This window comes from Pestalotiopsis fici, assembly GCF_000516985.1.
Source record: "Pestalotiopsis fici W106-1 unplaced genomic scaffold PFICI_Scf_2, whole genome shotgun sequence".
NCBI classification, from domain to species: domain Eukaryota; kingdom Fungi; phylum Ascomycota; class Sordariomycetes; order Amphisphaeriales; family Sporocadaceae; genus Pestalotiopsis; species Pestalotiopsis fici.
In genome coordinates, this window is record NW_006917092.1 from 1,480,206 (window position 1) to 1,500,521 (window position 20,316).

General features: G+C 48.0%; 5 protein-coding genes across 5 annotated transcripts; 2 read left to right on the plus strand and 3 right to left on the minus strand.

Moving 5' to 3' along the window:
• Window positions 1-797: 797 nt before the first annotated feature.
• PFICI_02644 (uncharacterized protein) lies at window positions 798-1,793 on the plus strand (the record flags this gene model as incomplete). The annotated part of the gene is made up of 2 exons (XM_007831225.1): window positions 798-1,120; window positions 1,181-1,793. 2 exons carry the CDS (start codon window positions 798-800, stop codon window positions 1,791-1,793), a joined length of 936 nt encoding a protein of 311 aa, XP_007829416.1.
• Window positions 1,794-2,189: 396 nt separating this feature from the next.
• On the minus strand, window positions 2,190-5,227 carry PFICI_02645 (uncharacterized protein; the record flags this gene model as incomplete). Its single annotated transcript, XM_007831226.1, has 2 exons — window positions 2,190-3,185; window positions 3,239-5,227. 2 exons carry the CDS (start codon window positions 5,225-5,227, stop codon window positions 2,190-2,192), a joined length of 2,985 nt encoding a protein of 994 aa, XP_007829417.1.
• Window positions 5,228-7,470: 2,243 nt separating this feature from the next.
• On the plus strand, window positions 7,471-12,599 carry PFICI_02646 (uncharacterized protein; the record flags this gene model as incomplete). The annotated part of the gene is made up of 10 exons (XM_007831227.1): window positions 7,471-8,100; window positions 8,164-9,051; window positions 9,108-9,231; window positions 9,273-9,298; window positions 9,362-9,370; window positions 9,433-9,748; window positions 9,818-10,574; window positions 10,635-11,247; window positions 11,610-11,903; window positions 11,967-12,599. The coding sequence occupies 10 exons, from the start codon at window positions 7,471-7,473 to the stop codon at window positions 12,597-12,599; spliced, it is 4,290 nt and encodes a 1,429-aa protein (XP_007829418.1).
• Window positions 12,600-15,099: 2,500 nt separating this feature from the next.
• Window positions 15,100-16,647, minus strand: PFICI_02647 (uncharacterized protein; the record flags this gene model as incomplete). Its single annotated transcript, XM_007831228.1, has 3 exons — window positions 15,100-15,583; window positions 15,638-16,133; window positions 16,188-16,647. 3 exons carry the CDS (start codon window positions 16,645-16,647, stop codon window positions 15,100-15,102), a joined length of 1,440 nt encoding a protein of 479 aa, XP_007829419.1.
• Window positions 16,648-17,261: 614 nt separating this feature from the next.
• On the minus strand, window positions 17,262-20,117 carry PFICI_02648 (uncharacterized protein; the record flags this gene model as incomplete). Its single annotated transcript, XM_007831229.1, has 1 exon — window positions 17,262-20,117. One exon carries the CDS (start codon window positions 20,115-20,117, stop codon window positions 17,262-17,264), a length of 2,856 nt encoding a protein of 951 aa, XP_007829420.1.
• Between the last annotated feature and the right edge of the window lie 199 nt (window positions 20,118-20,316).

Genomic DNA, 20,316 nt, shown 5'->3' on the forward strand with positions numbered 1-20,316 from the left:
ACAGCTGTCTCATACCCATCTTTGCTTGTACTTGGACGGTTCTCCATTTAAACGTCCCTAAACCTACCCAAGTCTCGTGGTATCGAAAGACAAGAAAAGCTAGATGGATGGCAGTCACGATCCTGTTCCCCGAGTTCATTTTCTCAAAGGCTGTCTGCGACTTGCATCTTGCCTTGAAAAGTCTTCATGGCTTTGATAAAAAGCTCCAGGAGATATATATTGATGGTTTGACATATAAAAGGGTCACTCGGGTTGGAAATGATTTTGACGTGCAAGTTTTTCACGCTTAGCGGCCTAGAAAAAGCCTGGAGACAGTCTTGTCTTGGTGCCTGGCTTGGGAACAACCATGAAGTCTACTGCTATGGGCATGTCGCTTGCTTTGGCGTCTCTTCTACTAACTACTGTAAGACTAGACGCGGACAACGGGATTCTGCGAAGGCCGAGTTCTACAGAGATCTACCAAGCAAGAAAGAAGCGTTTCGTTCCCTGTATCGTGAGAACCTTTTAGCTATAGCTGGAATGTCTCCGAGTAAAGCACTCAGCGGAACGCGGGGTCAATTAGAGTCCGGAGCGCCCCTTATCCCCGCTGCTAGGCAAGGACGTTACTGAATAACACAAAATGTCTCCGCTATTACCCCGTCTGAGTAGGTATAATTATCATAAAACCACTTCGAAACAAACAATGAAAATATACAACTTATACACCCATCCCTACGATTATAATATATTTCCCGGTATTCTTAAACAGCCTGTATAAGGGCGAAAACATATCCTACAAAGATATTTCAATTCACAAGATGGTGAAAGCGGCTATTGCTGGTGGCTCAGGCGGCTTAGGAAAAGCCATAGTTTCTGCCATTCTAGCCACACGCACGCATGAATACATCATCTTGAGTAGTCGGGCCTCACCCGACGACAATACTTATACTATCGATTATGACGATATTGACGGCACAAAAGAGCTACTCGAGGCTCACCAGATCGAGACCGTCATCTCAATTATTCCGCTATACACCAAGGATGGGTTTGATTCCCAACTGAATCTCATCCAGGCGGCCGAGCAATCCAACTGCACGAGACGCTTTATTCCCAGCGAGTTTGGCCTGTACATTGATACAGCGTAAGAGTCGCCTCCATCACAAACCCATTTTAAGAAGACTGTTCGCTGATGGTTAATTAGACAAACTGATATGCATCCGTCCTTGCTTTACAAGCACGAAACCGTCCACCAGCTGGAGAAATCGAAACTCGAATTCGCATGCGTCCATAACGGAGTCTTCATGGACTACCTAGTCTGGCCTCAGGTCCCCTCTCATCTACAAATACAGGCGCTCTGGGTGAGCTTGGCCCACAAGATGGCCGCCATACCAGGAGATGGAAACAACAAACTTGTCCTTACACATTCAAGTGATGTCGGCCGCTTTGTCGAGGCCTTGCTTGGCTTTCATGAGTGGGACCAGAGGTACTTCATATCGGGAGATCGAACGACCCTCAACCGTGTGGTTGACACAGCTGAAGAGATACTGGGGTGCGAATTTGCGAGGGTTTACGATACTCCGGAAACGTTGAGCCGTGGGAATTGTACTCTACTGCCGCCGCCGCCCCTTTCGGGCACTGGAATTTATCAGGCGACTGTTCCTGGAAGCGTCGAATATCATATCGCGCAACTTGGAATGTCGGTAGTCGAGAATATGGCCGACCTTCCACCTCGTACTAGCCTCGACCAGCTGTTTCCGAGCATCCGCGCACTCAGCGTTCGAGATGCATTCCAACTTTGGAAAGACGTGAAATGATTATTTGAATCTAGGAAATATCAGCTTTCACAGTTAGATCCCGAAATGTACGGTACAGCATTAGTTAGTCATGTCATACAAAGAGAACGCTCGCTTAGTTTTTAGTTTTAAATTACCAACAAATACGATGCGTATTTCACGTGGAGGAATGGGGTATTTTTTTGTAGGCATGGCGGTGTTTTCGTCCTTGTGAAAATATTGTCATCTTTGTGCATAATGAAGTTCCTAGCCCACGTGGTAAATTACAATAGTACGAATTTAGAGAAGTTCTGCATAGGTCAACTTTCGGCATCAGCAGAAGTGGAGGCAAAGATAAGAGGAACATACATAGCACGTAGCCCCTGGTTATGACCAGCCTATTATCTGCAACCATAATCCCCACTAATAGATCATAGATTACGAGCGTCGCCGTTCCATATAACAACCACAAAATATGCGAAGCAACCAAGATGAGCCACCGGCTGCTACCTGCTTATATCCATTGGCATCTCTGTCCAAAATTGGACCTCTGGGTCCTCGGACCGCGACCCGCGATCCATCTTGCTGAAGAGTCTCATGCAACGACGGAAGCAGAGGTGTGTTTTCATACGACTGCCTGGGATCAATTTCGCCCCTCTCCTGACACGATGGCAAGCCAGGGCGTACAATATCGTCTCCATCAACGTCAGAACCGGCCAAGGTAAGGGACTCTTGCGTATTTCTTCTCGAGACTTCGGCAGAGGGTGCTATCTCGGTAATGTATGGCAAGGCATCCTTGTTATTGGGACTGGTAAAGATAATCATGCCAGAAGGACCCCTTCGAGAGGTTGGAGTCGAGAGATGATGAAGACTTGGAATCGAGCTTGGCCCTGGTTCAAGCCCATCTGCGCCTCGGCATTGGGGAATATCCATGTCTTTAGTATCATGGTATTGGCTGTGGCAGGACATGGGCTGCTGTTGATATGGAGGGTAGGGTACGGCATTGGTGGAGCTTTGGGTTGCCGTCTCATCTGCGTCGAGCTGTCCCATACTGGCCTCGTGAATTCTCTCAAGTTCTTCAATAAGTTTCTGGGAGTGGTCGATTGGAGAAGAAGCTTCCGAAACGTTCATCTCCGAAGCTGGTTCATGCTTACCACCGTTGAGTGGTGATTGTGGTTCGAAGGAGCTGTCTATCACATGGTTAATCTCAGGTTGCCTGTGATTGTTGGCCTGGTCTGTATAAAGGAGCACGTCCGATATTGAAACTCCTTCAGAGGGCCTGCATTGATTGTAGATCCTTCTCAGACCATCACGTATTTCGACCATGGACATTCTGTCCTGCTTGTCTGGCACAAGCATTTCAAACTCGATCATATCTATGAAGCTTCTGATGGGTTCCGAGCACTCGTTCATCTGGCGAAGTTTGTTCATCCACTAGATCCCATGTTAGCAAAGAAGGACGACTTGTATGATCTTCAATTACTCACTTCAAGCACAGATGGCTTGACCACTGCACGAATATTGCCAATCCCTGGAGCTTGTATCAGATTGAAGAACTTGTCCTCCTTGAAGGGCGTCCCGTAGGGTTCATCGTTTTCGATCCGGACGTCTACAAAGCTTTTGAAAGAGCCACTCTCGGCGTTCAATCGTGAGCGTGTCGCGTGGAAGCCTAGAAGGAACCACGAGGTGAACTCAAGAAAGAGGCATCCGAGACTCCAAACATCGTACTTGCGTGAGGTTGCATGCTGCATGTCAAGCTCTGGAGCTCGATAGGTCCTTGAAAAGCCATGTGGATCCGATGCCTGGCTCGCTTCGCGGAACCTTGTCAGTCCAAAGTCTGACACGACGAGATGCTTGTTGCCGAGAAGTGTGTCCTTTCCGGGGGGATCAAAGAACAAGATGTTCTCTGCCTTGACATCACCATGAGTTCCCTTGTTCTTGCTCAATGAACGTTCGCGATCCTGGTCATTGCGCTTCAAGGAAGATCTGTACAAATGGATCCTCTGCAGGCCGTCCGCGATGCCAAGACACTGTTTAATCAACCACTCGACGTGGTCGGGAGAGTCGGGTGAGGCTTCGAAGCGCTGCCACAAGTCCACCAGCGTTCCCTGAGCCCAGGGAAAGAGAAGATAGTAACTCGTACCATGCTCGATTGCCGCGAGGAGTCTGATGAGATGTTCATGACCTTTTCTAGAAGCGCTGAATTTCTCATGGACACCGATTTCGGCTCTAAACAGGGTGTAGTCATCGGATTGGATCTCCTTTAGAGCAAATTCGTGCTCGACATGCCTGTGCTCTCGGGACTCGTAGCTAGGGCCATATAGTGATGAAGCGTGTGGAAGGGTTCTGGGATCAAAGTCGCAATGCGCTGGATGGATCTTGACTTTCGAGACTCTGCCAAAACCACCAAGATAGGCTTTGCGGCCGCATTCCACGAATGGGAGTATGGTGTTACTTGGAAGGCGATGGAGACACAATTGATCTCCTCTCATGCGGAAACGCGGCGAAATGAGTTTCTCTTGCTGACCAATGAAGTTGTCCATGTCTTCCGGTTTCCAGTCTTCAAAACAAATCAAGACGGAATCAACGTCGTCGTCGTCAGAGTTCCTCATGACCAAGTTGCTGCCCAGAGGGTGATATGGCGACGGCCGTAGCGGCAAGTCGGCGTCAGTGATGAGCTCGTTCAAAAAGTCCACAATGTATCTGACCTGGTCTATCAGAACGAGGATGGCAAAAATCCTAATGTATCCCGTCCTGCGACCATTCTGCTTGCGTATCCTGGTACAAATACTGCGAGCTATCATGTCAAGTATCTCTGATGGTGTCGTTTGGAATGTCGCTGTCTGGAGGAGTATGCTGCGAACACGCCTTCTCGTGAGAATAGCCCGTAGCTTGTCGTATGGGATGAACCATCCTTGGGTCTTGTGCTGAGAGTGGATGTGTGAAGATCTCAATTCCTGTTGAACTCTTTTGATCTTGAGATAGTCCTGGCTTTTTACCATGTCTGGGACCTGATGATGCTCTCTTGTCACATTTCGGAGACTTGAGAAAGATGTTTGGACTAGGTCGTCATTCAACGTTTCCCACTCCCCTGCATTAGACAGCAACTCCCCGGCAGTGGCTATTGCTGGCCGTTCGTCGGCATTCTGTTCCTTATCTGTATCATTGTCTCTATCGTAAGCTGAGTCGCTATCAGACAGAGGATCCTCGACAGTAACAACAGTACGCCGGTCGCTCTCAATGGGAGACGCAGAGCTTCCACTTCGTCTGCGTGCGTGGAACCTCTCGCTGGATGTTGTGCTCCAAGTCTCTGCGGGCACTTCTAATCTTGGCCTGCTCACGGAATACCTTCTTCCTCTGGGGGTGGATGAGGCTAACCCACTCCACGGCTCCGCAAAGGCACTTTGGTTGGAGCGAAGCCTTCTTTGAACACGATCTGACTCGTCACCGGGTGGATTTGTTGTGGCCAGCGACATTGAGATGCTTGTTTAGTAAAAGACTTGGTAACAGGGCACATGTGCCGTAGCGCGCGCCCGGATTATAATTTGTTGGTACTTCAGTGATTTATGGTTGAAACAAGTGCCTTCTTTGGTGAGTTGCGGCTGAAAGTGGCCTCACAAAGGGGACCGCGATTGGATGGAATAAGGTATGGCACTTTTGGAGGGCCCTGCATGTGTATCAATCCTGCCGACCGACGTTCGGTAGACTTATTGGAGTATGCATATTGCATTGCCTCACTGGCACTCTATGTAGTCCTAGATTTGTGCTATGAAAACGCCGTGCAAGACTAGGTACATACTTGGTTTCTGTTCCTGTCAATAGACATGAATGAATTGACTTGAGATGTTACGGGAGTATTGAGACTGCTGCAATGCCCTCGTGCTCAATCATGCCGCGGGCGACTGACTGTCCATGTGAGATTGGTTCCTGTCGTCTTTTGTCAATGACAACTTTCGACAATTGTGAGTCGCTGAATGGTCATCAAGTTCTCCAATTCCCTAGAGTCACTGGATACTTCAGGAGAGGTCAATGTCACCAGCGCAGAGACAGGCTGTAGCCTCTTCGTCACGATGCCTTGCGACCTAGATGCCTCGTTACCACATTCAAGGATGCAAGATCCCACAAGTCCCAAAAAGTCCTACAAATTAGTAGCGAACGATGAAATCAGACCTCCTATTGGCCCCTCGCCAATGGGAATTATGCCGATACTTTAAGTGCAGAGGCCCTGACTCGATGTGGCTGTCACAGCCCTGCTCCATCTGCCGGTAGAGAATCATGGCCAATTTCGGGGGGCCTTTCGAGGGGCCATGTCAGCTCGCTTGCTGTCAGACATGGCTGAGTGGCTGTCAAAGACCTGAACATGCAGTGACACACAGCCGCCTCCGAGGCGTTTTCACGTCACTGTTCTTGCGCTTACCGAAACGCGCATACTATTGGCGGATACCCCAGAATTGTGCCTCGCTACGAACCAGCTGACTTTTTGTTTTGCGGGTATATATGGCCTTGCCTCATGCCGTGGAGGACTCGTTTTGTGCGGACCTCAAACAGACGACACGCTTGAGCGATAGTCATTACAGGCAACAAGAGAGCACATTTAAAATGCCTTCAAAAAGTTTAATATCGCCTATAGCGAGGACCGCAACAAACATCACCACAGTCCACCTGCCCTCTCGTCACGTCAGGAATCCCCACCAACTATCGATGGCGCTACAAAAGCTGTACAAGGACCAATCATACACTGTGGAACTGCGAAACGATGTCTATGTTATTGACATTGCACGGCCGTGAAAAAGCACCAAAACGTGATGGTGAGTTTTCAAATTCTGGTAGTCCTCTTTAATGATGATGCGATACTGATTTCTTAGTTTCTGGAACAGATATATGCAAGCGAAAAAAAATCAGTATCGCATCGTCATTAGCGAGGACCAAGACCCAGGAATAGGGCCTCAGAACACCGCCACGCGAAATAGGCCTAATACCACCCACCTACCCACCTGTAGATAGTTGTCTCCATGCTCCAAGCGCACACTGAACGCTCTTGGGGCTATAATAACATTACTACATTATAATGATTGACATGCACATTTGATATATGCAAAACAATCTTCACATGCTGCCTCAATATTACTCAAGCTCGTTCGCGATGCGGTGTAGGTGCAGTGCTCGGTGACCTATGCAGACTGCATACATGCGTGTAATAATTGGCGAGCGCATGGAGTCGAGGTGGATACGACGGCACTATATGCTGGATCAACGGCCACTGAGCAATGGCAAGACTGCGCTGGCTGCAACCAGTTTGTGGCGGGGTCACCACCTACATGAGGACCCTACATCGAGGTGCAATAAATGTAGGCTTGACGAACTTGTCTCATTCTCCCATGTTCTGCGATGCATCTCCAGTCGAGGTGGACTCGCTATTCTCAATTTTCGGTGAGCTATTGCATAGCCCTCTTCACATGTTTGGGCAAGCTCTGCAACGTCATGGTGTTGACTCATACACACCCAATAGAAAGAGCACTGCATTGACCATCTTTTCTTCCCCAAGATTCAATCAAGAGTCCGATACCAAGAGCTTGCGACCATGAGTATTGGCATATCTCGGGTCTTCTTTGCGATGTTGTGGGGCTTTCTTCAGCGCTGCAGTCGTCTCATAGTCGGCGCGAATCCCGAGAACCCTGACCCGATTGTCGAATCAGATTCCTATACACATCCACCCACCATGGCTCCAGATACGAGAAAAGCCTTGTATACTAGAATGCAGCGTGCTTTTCAGCGCAATGCCAAAGACTTGGGCCAAAAGCGATACCTCCCTCCCGACTGTCTCTCTCAGATATTGACTCATGAGATAGTGGCCTCTCTACTAAAAGAAGCTCACAGACGAGACTTCAGCCATGAATATATTGCATCGGTGATGCAAAAGGCCCCAAAGACTTTTGCCCTCCTCGTCTATATTGATGCTGTCGAGAAGTTTGCATCGTTGTATAGGCAGTTTGATGACAGCGCCTTGCCTATAGGCTTTGAGGGACCGTCGGAAAGCGATGGATCCGGCGTCTCTTCATTCCACTGGCACGTTGCCTCATTGAGCCCCAAGACGGGCGCCTTTGATGATCAGAGACGGCATCCCGCGTTTGACACTTGGAGTGATGGGTTGATCGAAAATTTCGAACAGCGCCAATGGATCTTTTTGGCCGTAGAATTCTCGGCTTCCAAATTGCACCACCAGTTTCACCCCATGCAACCTTTACCAATTCTCGAGGGCGACTTTCAAAAGAAGAGTGAAGGGCATTTCAGTCTCGTATACAAAGCGAAGCTACCTATATCAATGCAGTTGAATAGGTCCTCTCGAGATGTAAGTAGTTACTTTGTGTAGTCAAAGCCTCTTGCAAATGCTAATGGAGCATGTAAATCTTAGCTTGCCAGACCAGAACATGTGGCCGTCAAAAAGTTCCGACCCGATGTCAGGGAGTTTTTCAAAAGAGAGTTTCATAATCTGGAAAAGATTGATACTATAACACACCCCCATCTCATCAGACCTCTAACTACTTTTGAGCAAGGAGAGGATCAGTTCATTGTCTTCCCTTGGGCGGATGGCGGTAACCTTCGCGAGTTCTGGGGCCCAAAGTTTAGAGAGACGTCTGTTCTATGGGTGCTCAAGCAGATGCATGGTATATCTCAGGCACTCAAGATCTTACACGGCAAAAACGGACGACACGGTGACATTAAACCAGAGAACATTCTACGATTCCGTGGAAGTTCAGCAAGCGAAAACTCCCTTGTTATCGCAGACGTAGGTTTGGCCAAGTTTCATCAGCTGGCCACATCTCAGCGAGACCATGCCTCATCAATTACCGCTAGCACTGTGCGTTATGAAGCCCCCGAGATGAATATCGACGATCCAAAACTCCCTCGATCTCGTCGCTACGACATCTGGTCTATCGGCTGTGTCTACTTGGAGTTTGTCATCTGGATAACATACGGCGACGCGGCACTGAAGAAATTCAATGCAATGGGACATCATTACAAGTTTTGGGACTTTGACGGGAAATATGACGATTCAAGAGTAAAGGGAGGCGTCAAGACTCTGCACCCGGATGTCCAAGACATGATCAAGCGGCTGCTCAGCGACCTTCCAAGGCCCTCGGCCCTAAGGGACGTCGTAAAGATGATACGCGACGGACTGCTTGTCATTAACCTGGCGAGAGATGCTAGACCGCCACTGACGGTTCGGTGGATCGCTCCGCACCTTTTCGACGTGATGGACGACATTTGGACGAGAGCGCAAACCGACCAGACTTATGCTGTCGGTGCTGGAAGACAAACCCCCATTCGGCAACGCCAGGCTAATAGATATTAAAGCTCGCCCTCATCGATGCTCCTTCATCAAGTACTCCCCTAGTGGACGCGACGGCTCGCGACAATCAAGACGATACCCGAGCAAACCTCCAAGCCTCGGCCGACCATGAATCTCTAACTTTTGATAGTAAATATAACACAGTAAGCACCATAGACGACCTTGAATAGCACCTTTTACTAACAAGTTACAGTACGTATGTTGAACACCATACTGCAAGGTATAGCCTAGGACTAACATGAATCTCTTAAATATGTAGCGCATACAGGTGAGTTTCCCAAAAATGTAGAATCAGGTAAATGTTCAGCGACAAATCCTAACACAATGTAGCAAGCTCAAAATGTCAAAGATGTTTGGATTATCAAGAATGATAACACCTTTGCCCGAAAGCTTCTTCATCAGCTCGAATGGTCTGATATCAAGCCGGCACTGCCAGAACCAAGATTGTGTAATGACTGCCAACGCATCGACTTTCAGAACCTTGAAGGTTTCCGCCTCGACCCAAAGAAACTGCAGCAGAGATCATCCGAGTGCGACTTTTGCGACCTGTGCTACAAGTCTTCTGAGATTGAACAAAGAAGCGACGGAATTGTGCGATTCAAGCCGACAGACCGATCATCTTTGATATCTGTCTATGTGGATCCCGGTACGTATGGCTAATATCTCGACATTTTCACCTTGCCACCAAAGCCCTCACTGACAAGTAGTGATGAAGAATCCGATACAGACCTGTCGTCATCTTTACCCATCGGCTTCCCCCAGCTTCCAGATCCTGGCAGTGCTGAAGAGACCTTGCTACTCAAGCACTGGCTTCGAAACTGCGACGAGAACCACACGTGCATTCCATTGAATGATGTCCACTACATGCCTACCAGAGTCATTGATGTCTTTGCTGACTCCAAGGACAAGCTCAGACTAGTCGAGACATGTGATGAGATCAAGGGTCGCTACGTCGCCGTAAGCCATTGCTGGGGTAATATACCAGACTCGAAAAAGTTCTGCCTGCTGAACGAGAACATCGAGGCGCTCAAAGAGAATATTGATTATGCTCAGCTGCCACAGACGTTCCGGGATGTCGTTGACGTTAGCAGGCGACTCGAAGTGCGCTATTTGTGGCTCGATTCGATTTGTATTATTCAGAACAATAATGACGACTGGGCCTCTGAATCGACCAAGATGGAATCCGTTTACAGCTCATCATACGTCACCATTGCAGTCAGCTCGGCAGCTTCGAGTCTTGTCGGACTGCCCAAGCAAAGAGACAAGAGACCATGTGTCCGGATCGGCGACCTCTACTTTGCAAAAGACATTGACGATTTCGAAACCGATGTGCAAAAGGCAGTATTAAACACTAGAGGATGGGTATTCCAAGAACACGCACTTTCTCGACGATGCATCCATTTCACGACGAGCCAGATATACTGGGAGTGTGGAGATGGCATCCACTGTGAGACTCTGGCCAAACTATCCAAGTAAGGACCTAGTTATGCACTCATTTCACCTCGAGTGCGCTTGCTGATATATCCCCATAGCCCCTATGCTGCCTTTTTGGGAGACGCTCATTTCCCAAACATTGCGCAAGAGTACTTCAAGGGCGGCAAGATACTGCATTTCCAAGGCATCTTTCAAATGTACTCGAAACTAGCCTTTACCAAAAGGACAGATCGGTCCCTCGCACTCCAAGGTCTCGAGAATCGGCTTGCGAAGACGATGAAAACCAAGGTGAAATTCGGAATCCTCGAAAACATGCTCGGGCGAAGTCTTCTGTGGCGGGCGGCTACACCCCGGAGTATGGAGCGCATCACATTTGACCAGGATAGAAATGTCCCATCGTGGTCCTGGATGGCGTACCTCGGTGCCATTGCTTACGAGGACGTCCCTTTTGCCGATACCGAGTGGTGCACCGAGAACATTAGGAATCCTTTTGGCGCAGACCGATTTGTTTTCGCGAGAGACTTTGAGCTTGATGATAGCGAAGTGGTGTGGCACATTAGCTACGATCTAGCTGATACCGTCCATACGATTGCGCAAAAGTGTGTCATCATTGGCAAAGAGAAGAATAACCGTGAAACGGAGAACAGGATGCATTATGTTCTAATCATTCAACCTTCCATTGTGCGCGAGGGCTGTTACGAGCGGACTGGAGTTGGGCGTTTGGAGGGGCGGCAGATTTCTGATCAAGAGGGATGCTGGTTGCAAATGCAATAGCTCCTAGAGACAATTAGAATTGTGATCACATGAGTTTACATATATAATTATTTCATAGATCGTATGTTTCGCTTTTTGAAATGCGTTTTCACGGTTGACACGATTATCCTGTATGCCATTGTACTGAAGCATCTGCCCAACGCTCTCACTATCCGTTAGTGCCTAACTGCCCAGTATCTTCCCCGCATCGCGCACTTTAGCATATAAAGACAGCACTTAAGGCATCGTGGTTCAGTCAACCAGAACCTAAACCAATAGTTTATGTACGTTTTAAAACAAACTCACAGATGTCTAACCAGCCAGTCTCTGTAATATTTGGTGGAACTCGGGTTGGCAATCGACATCTGTTTATGCCAGGAAACGGTCTTGAAGTGTTCCTTGACAATTTAGCGGCCCACAGTGTTACGACTATCGATACAGCACAAAGCTATGGCAACTCGGAGGCGACGATTGGGCACGTTCAAGCAGGAGACAGATTCAGCCTTGACACGAAATGGAGTCCATCGCCGAGCGAACCCGGACTGCCATGGGCCACGAAAGACCAGATCACAAATTCTGCTCAGGAAAGTATAGTGAAACTGGGGGTCAAACAAGTGCGAATTCTTCATTAGGCTCCGCTACTTGAGCAAAGGACTGAAGTTGACCTCTGCCTCTAGGTTGATGTCTTTTTCCTTCACAGGCCGGACCCAAATACACCAATTTCAGAGACTCTTGACGCAGTCAATATCGTTTATAAGAATGGCATATTTCGGCGCTTTGGGCTCTCTGGCTTTCCGGCGTCTGAAGTCGAAGCAATCCATGCACATTGCATCGAACATGGATACCCTCTCCCCGCAGTGTACCAAGGCAGTTACAATCCCTTCAGTCGATCCAAAGAGATTGCCCTGCTTCCGACTCTGCGTAAGCTAGGCATGGCATTCTATGCCTATGGTCCATCAGCGGGAGGATTTCTAGGCAAGACGGTCGCACAAGTCGAGGAAATGGCGAGCGATTCTGCTCGAGTTTCTGCTACTTGTCGCCCGTATATCGGAAAACCAATGTACGTGGAAGCACTAGCCAGATGGAATGACACGGCAGATGCTGAAGGCGTGAGTGCAGCCGAGCTTGCGTATCGATGGGTGGCATGTCATTCGGCGCTGAGCCGAGAGCATGGCGATGCACTGATCATTGGTGCCAGCAGCCCGGAACAGTTGGAGGAGACGCTAAGTGGCATTGATAGGGGACCGCTTAGCGATACCACATGTGCTAAGATCCATGAAATTTGGGAGAGTATCAAAGTCCCGACATGATCGACAAAGCATAAGGCATCTACCATCAAACCATGATTAGTAATAATAGACCTGGGAATGCATGTTGGCATGTGTTTGCGACAGCATATGCAGTCGCTCCAAATCATGGCAACTTTTATAGCCTCCACAAATGTGATTATATGCTGCCAAGTTGTTGGTCGCCATCTAAGAGGTTATCAGGTAGAGCGTTGATTGTCGCAAAATGTTGGTCCGAGCAAATCTACAGAAGAAAATAGGGGGGAAAAGGCAATAGAAGCAGTCATCCAAATATGATGCACCTTTGCTGGATACAAAATTTTCCGGAATCACGCTGGCCGGCCACTCAAGTCTTGCTAAACTGTCTAGTGGATGCATTATAGTGTCAACAGAGACCCGACCTCTGGTTTTGCCTCGCGGGAAACCATGATCTTTGCCAAATCCCGCCAGCGGGCAGCCCAGCAATAGCACAAGAATGATAGTCCCCATCCACCAGCCGGGATAGACTTGAACGGAAATGTCGGGGATTGCATGCAAGTAGGCGCCGGCTGATGCATTAATGTAAACAACATATCACTATGGATCATGTTAGTGAAATGAGCAATTGGCATTGGTCTATCTTAGCAGTTGTTGATACCTACCTGCATCTGCAAGGTCGTGCGATGTAAAACTTGGAATTCAGACCAACAGTCCAGTTAACCATCGCGTAGCACGGAAGCGCAAGGGCCTACTGCCAAAACTAACTCTTTTCAGCGGCAACACCACTATATGGTCCAACCAATAGCCAAGTCAACAATTGGCCTATAAATACAAAGATTAATCCAACTTTTATAAACGATTTTCCTTTAGTTCCCTTGAATATAATTATGAGCTAATTGATCCAGATTAGCAACATAACACGTCATGAACTACTCTACCATTCCTCTTGGACAGAATCCCAATGGTGACCCGCCAAATTTCAATGATCCCCCCAATCTGATAAATACTGTACGCGCTGTCGGAGTCACAATGGCCTTGATCACCATGATACTATTATGCTTGCGATTGATAATCATCCGCCGCAGCGAGCGAAACTTTGGACTAGATGACGGCAAGTTATTCCACAATTTCAAATGGTCTTCAATATACTAATTCCGCATGCTCAGCTTCGGCCATCGTGGCCTTTACGTTGGGATGCGCTTATACAGGGATATCTTGCAGCCGTAAGTGTTTCTCAAGTCGCCTTGACAAGATAAAGGAATGACATAAGACCAGTGGACAATGTCTCTAGACATTCCTGGGACACACCACTCTCGGCTATTGACCCATCATATTTAAAGGTACAGGACGGTATTTACCCTGCTCATATCATATACAGCTTGCAACAGAAGCTGACCGAGTAAATAGAAGCTCTTTGTTACAAGTGTCTTCTGCGGTCCGATGCTCTTTTTTTCGAAGTCATCAATTCTCTTGCTCTATCATGCAGCATTCCATTCGCAAAGGTGGCTCAGAATCAGCGTATATGCATTGCTGGTCATTTTATTCTGCTCTTACTGGATGACTGGCAAGTTTAATGCGGCGCAGCTATCAGTAGTATAGAAGATACTAACTGAAAGTACCTAAAGTTCCGCTGTGCTTCAACTATTGCATGCCTCACAAGGGCAATCCTTGGGATCTTAGCGTGCTCAGCAACTGCAATCACCTAGCCACCCCAGGTCTAGTGCATGCTGCTGCTAATATCGTTACTGACATTGCCATTACCGTCCTTCCGCTACCAATTATTGTCAAGCTCAAAATACCTACCGGAAACAAGATAGCTCTGGCCTGTGTATTTGCGACCGGTCTTGTGTAAGTTGCGGTATTCTTGCAATACGAGCATGACTTCAAGGTTGACCGACCCTGCTTCAGAGCACTAGGGGCTAGCGGTTTAACAGTCTACTATCGCGTGCAAATCATTCGAGGAGTTGATGCTACCTGGGCAAGTGCGCAAACATACATTTGCATGTGAGTAAAACCGCATTCCACATTGTGAGTCACGGCTAATCAATACAAAGTCAAGCCGAGGTATACGCATCTATATCCGTTGCCTGTATGCCCTTGCTGGCCAGGTTGATGAGGGTGAAATTCTCGGATACCAAGCTCTACCAAGTTGTATTTCAAGTATGGTCGCGCTTGAAAGGAACAATGTCTTCGTGGCGTGAGGAAACCAATCACTCGAAACACGGGAGCGAAATGAACGACTGCATTCATCCACATCTGGACTCGAGTGAGGTTCAGCCGTGTCAAGTTGATCCACAAATTTATAGCTCAAGGATGTTCAAGGAGAATGTTGTCGCACAACCGGGTTCTGTAATCATTGTCCACGAAGAGGTGTGATGGATAATATTTCAGACTTAAAGCAACGCAAGAACTGCGGTTGCATTATGGCAGACAAGAAACATGAATATGCAGTAACCAAAGCAAAAGCCCTATTCGTTTCTCAATCTATAAACTGTGCATTGCCCTACGTCTCCTGACCATCTCGAGCATAGACATCATAATTTGCCTATTTGGGCAGCTTAAACCCACCCAGGACGCCCTTTTGGAACATGCCTTCGGGATCATATTTCCTGCTAACCTCCCTTAGCTTTAAGACACTTTCCTCACCGTAACCAGAAATGACATCGTCCTCCTTGAAGGCATAGTTTGTGAATATGTAGCGATGTAGCAATCCCTTCTCAGTCGCAATACTTCGAAGCTCGTCTACAAGCGCCCCAACCGTTTGGAATATGCGCTCATCGTCCTCTGGGAGCGTCCAGATGGGATTGATCAAGATGACAAGCAACGGACCATCAGAAGGGGGTATGGCCATGGCATTGCCGCCGGCCTTTTTCGAGTTCTCAAGAAGCGCTTTGGTCAGCGGATGAAATCCAAAGGAGAAGATGAATCCCTCGGCATCCTTGATCTTGGCAAGAGCTTCTTGCCATTTGTCGTGGAACATTTCCATCATGGATATGTCTGGTTTGACCGTGATTGACGCCCAATATTGGCTTCTCGGTGGTTAGCGATAGTATACAGGTGGAGTACAAATGGGGAATACACACCGTATGCCATCAGTAGAGAACTTGGACAACTCGTCGCAAAAGTCCAGGTGCTTGGCTGTTCTCATGGTGCACATTTGCGAGATTTGCGGCTCAATTGAAGTGAAGCGTTGCAGCGACGGGGGATTCTCGATGCCACCAGTGTGATACATGACGCACGACACAGCTTGGTGGCCATAACCGTAACCAGCACTGCACATGATGTGGGTATCGATATCTTGTTCATTGTGCACAAAGTCACAAGCACGCTGGAGTACTTCGTTGAAAGTGCCCGGCATGTAGTATGTTACGCCACCCCAGATGTCGCAAGATTTGATTGTCCTCATCTTGAAAGATGTGACGACGCCAAAGTTGTTGAGGCCACCCTTGAGAGCAATCCAAAGATCTGCGCGCTCCTCGGCATTGGCCCGCACGAGTACTCCTGATGAAAGGACAACCTCAAACTCGATGACCGAGTCACAGGCGAAGCCTGTACGTGTCGAGAACATTGATAACCCACCTATTCACATGTTAATCGGCATTTTCCACCAACAAATTTGGAACTCTTGCTCACCCCCGAGAAGGAAGCCAGAAACACCAATGCGACCAACACGACCTCCTGGAACGGTAAGGCCATACTTCTCCAGCTCCTGATAGACAGAGGTCCATGTCTCTCCAGCACCAATGGTCACTGTATACTTGTCGGCGCTAAGTGCCACACCCTTCAATCCTCGCAAGTCAATCGTGATGCCATTGTGAATGTTTGCACTGCCTGCGAACGGAGTATGTCCGCCACCTCGAATAGCCACTTGGATATTGCCGGAAGTGGCATGGAAGCCAAGTTCCTTGATCAGGTCTTGTACTTGTTGCGCCGTGTTCGGTTGAGCAATGTAACGAGGCTTCAGCTCATTCTCAAATGCACTAAAGTATGAGTTGTTACTCTTTTCGTACTCGTCGCTACCAGGTTGTGAAATAGTGCAGCTGGAAATGTTGGTCAGAACACTCGGAATGTCAAGAATATCATGGTCCGACATAGTGTTCATAGCGGACGGTACACCTCAAAGTACCTGATATTCTATGATCGACCTAAATGGAAGAAGCACCTTTTATCTAAGCTATTTACAAATTTTGATCCGTGAATGGTGCTATGTTTTTATAGACACTACGAGAGTTGTGGGATGGCACAGGGCAGATGCAGCCGAACAATCGCTCATGCAGTTGGTTCCTGGAGTTTCCTGTCGTTGGTTGTTAATGCCGTACCAAGGTTACTGGAATGGAGCTCTGTACCAACAGTGGAACAGCCCAAGATTCGGTTGGTTCAGCGCCATTGGAGTACCCGCTAACTGTAAACTTCAACCCCTCCCAAGACTGCCCTCACTCCCGAATGGCGTATTTCTGTTAGCCACCACCTCGAAGCAATTATTGATTCTCCAACCGCTTGTCGTTAAGACTCGCCATTACGAAAATTGGGTCTTGCAACTTTACGCTACGTCGCAACTCTTGGGAGATATGTATGATCTGATGCCTGGCTGGGTGCCTCCCTTAGCCATTGGAGCTAGAAGTTGGCACTTCGGCGTGCAAGTCAAGACAAAACTACCTAGGTAGGTAGTTTAGATTGAATGCATAGGTAGATTTTCCATTTTCTAGACTACAAGATTTGGACCCGACAAGGTTCCCCGATCAATCCAATTTCCTCCCTCAAAGAGTCTGGCCAATTGTGCGCAAAGATATTCCGGTACTCCTCCTTGAAATTGAGTGCCATTGTGGTTTCATCCTGTCCCGTAAAGGTCCGGAACTTGGTCAAGTCACACAACCGGTTTCTTAGATGATGTAGAAACATGTGAGTTGCGATCCTCTTCACCGGAATGCATATGTATACGGTTGCTTGGTCATTCACGGAGGCACTGCTATAAATCTTCTGCTCGATTCCGTACGCGCCCAGGAGACTCCATCCCATCCAGTTGCGCATCGGTTTCTCTCCAACTCTCTTCCGATATATAATATCATGACCTTCAAAGGTGAAGCATTCGGGAGAACTCTCGGCGCTCACTTCTATAACCTTGGTGACCTTTTGATTTACAAACACGTCGAAGTTGTACATTCGAGTCCGTCTTCCAATGCTCAGTATACGCGTATATTCTGCCCACATGGCGGCATCAAAAGTGAAAAATATATTTTCAGTATCTTGTGGAATGTTGTTCGCCAGATTCTCGTCGCCCAGTCGGCGATAGTCGATATCGCAGGGTGACTTCGTAGAACAATGTATAGTTGAAAATTGACTCATTATTGAGACATAGAGCTCCCCAAACTGATGGTAGTTGATCTTGTATAGTGAAGGTGCATCGGTCAAAAGTTGAAAGAGCGGTAATATGTCTTTGACCCGAAGATTTCCATCTGGAATTGCTCCCAAAAGGCCTTCGTCCAGTTGTGAGTCGAGCTTAATTATACTCGCTGCAGAGTAGAGTGTTTCGTATGGGAGAGGCATCGTCCAGCCATTCGACAATGACAATATTGGCCTAGAGTCATAGAAACAGTCCTCTGCATGTTTTATTTGGATGTTATCGTTCAGGAGGGTTCCCGTGGACTGGCCATCTGCTCCCTTGCCTTCTGGGAGGTCAGCGCCTGCTGCGTCACTACTCACGGGCAGTTGCGGCCTGCGGAAGATAAGCAGATTCCAGCAGCGGCAAGAGCATACCAACTCGTATGCTACACCCCGAACTTTCTGCTGCGATTCTCGTAGAAAGAATAAGATTGGACCAATAGCACCGTCGGTGTCGCGCATGAATATCCAGATTGGGATATCGCCGAGCAACAAGTCCAAATCTATGAGGTCAGTGCAAAGGAGAAGAGAGTGTTTTGCCATTACAAATTCGAACAAACGAAGTGATCCGAAGTCTGCAATCCTCCTAGGCCTTGAAGAAAGCTGTATGATTCGAATTAACTTGATTGACAAGGCCGCCGTGGAGGAATGGATAGAGAGGGATTCATTAGTTGAATTGCCCAGGCTCATCATTGCTCTCAACTCCGCAAAACTTGTTGTGTTCCAAAGCTGATACTGGTTGTCGGTACTCTTACTCCGCCACCAATCAAAATCACCCTGGAAGTCCGAAGTAATTGACCAAACTTGTTGGCAGCATAGACCCATAACTCTGTACCAATCTTGCAACTGGTCGTAGTCTCTTTGCGCCGCATCTATTTGACTACGCCAAATGAATGGATCCCGCATGTCTGGTAACCAAGTTGGGTATCCTGGTGCAGCTTTCAGTCCAGCGGCATGTCCAAGTGCGTGCCGTTGATCTAATATGATCATGACGTACGCTACCAAGCCAATAAAGATTTCTCGCGTAGAAAGCGTGTAATCTGGCAATAGCGAGTAATCCACGTTGCGGCACGAATCTGCCGTTGAGCGCGGTTCTTGATCACAAACGGCCGTATCGACAAGCCCCAAGATTCCAAACAACTTGTCTCGTGGGTCGGTTGCCTCTGAGCTCCATGTCTGATCCAATAACAAATGTAATTCGTTGCGAGAAAATATTCGCCCACTCGCGATATGTTCGAACCAGGGCGCTGTTGTGCTGTTCCAATCGATGCTCAGTCGCTTGATGCACGCGCTGTCGGCGTAGTATTCAGAGCTGTACAAGGGAATCAACAGCGATTTCGCCAGCAGAAGCTCTTGTATGACCCAAACTCGACTAAAGTAACGGTGGTCCATGAGCTTTTTGGAAGTACGGTCATCATTGTCTTCAAATGCTTGGGATTCGTCCAACCACGACCGACGACGGTGCTGCTGGGTGGGTTGTAAAACAGTATCAGGGCCAAGATAAACCACAACACGGCTGGCGTTGCGATAAATGTTTTGCATTTCTGCAACCTGCACTTCCCTTTCGCGGATATTGGACTGATCAATGCATATAGCGTCAATCCAGACCATGCGCACCCCGCGAGTGGGACGCAGGTATTTCAACATTGACAAGCAGTTTTTGGTTTGCAAGGCCACATCATAAAAGTTACCAATGAAAATTGGACCGCTGGGCTTGCTGTCGCCATCTTCTCCTCCCCATGCGTAAGAGGTGGCTTCGTATTCTGGGCAATCGTCCAAATTGTACTGTTCTAGGTCCAAGTGTATCAGATCGCCATGATTCTCGGCAGGGTACAAGCATATGAGACGAAATTGCCCAACATCCAGTTGACGGTATATCCTGGAATGCCCAGTATTTTCCGAGGTTGGTTCAGAAGATACTGGCGCCTTGTCCGTGTCGGGAATAGTGGCGGTTGTGCTATGCGATATGTCGAGATCTTCATCTGTTGTGTATGGAACTGAGGGTGGCCATCGGAGTCTACCCAAGGGTCGATCTTGTGGGATAGCAGGACCTGCAGCTGTTGTTTGAGGCACCGATCGCTGATTGAACAGATATGTCGCGGAACAATTTTGACAAGAGACTTCAGAGTCTTTGACTGAAACGACTGGATCAGTACAGGTTGAGGCGTGCCAACGCACCACCATCTTGTTTTTCTTTGAGACTTTGCCGTGGCGCTGCAAAAATTGGGGGAATAATGCACCTTATCATTTTGATACAGAGCGAAGAGGATGTCATGGATTGTGGAGCTTTCGGCAATGGGTGCCTGATGATCAATATGATAGGTACGTTACTACACTTGTAGAACACGAGCGGGGTAGACCAGAGTCCATGTTGCGCGATATA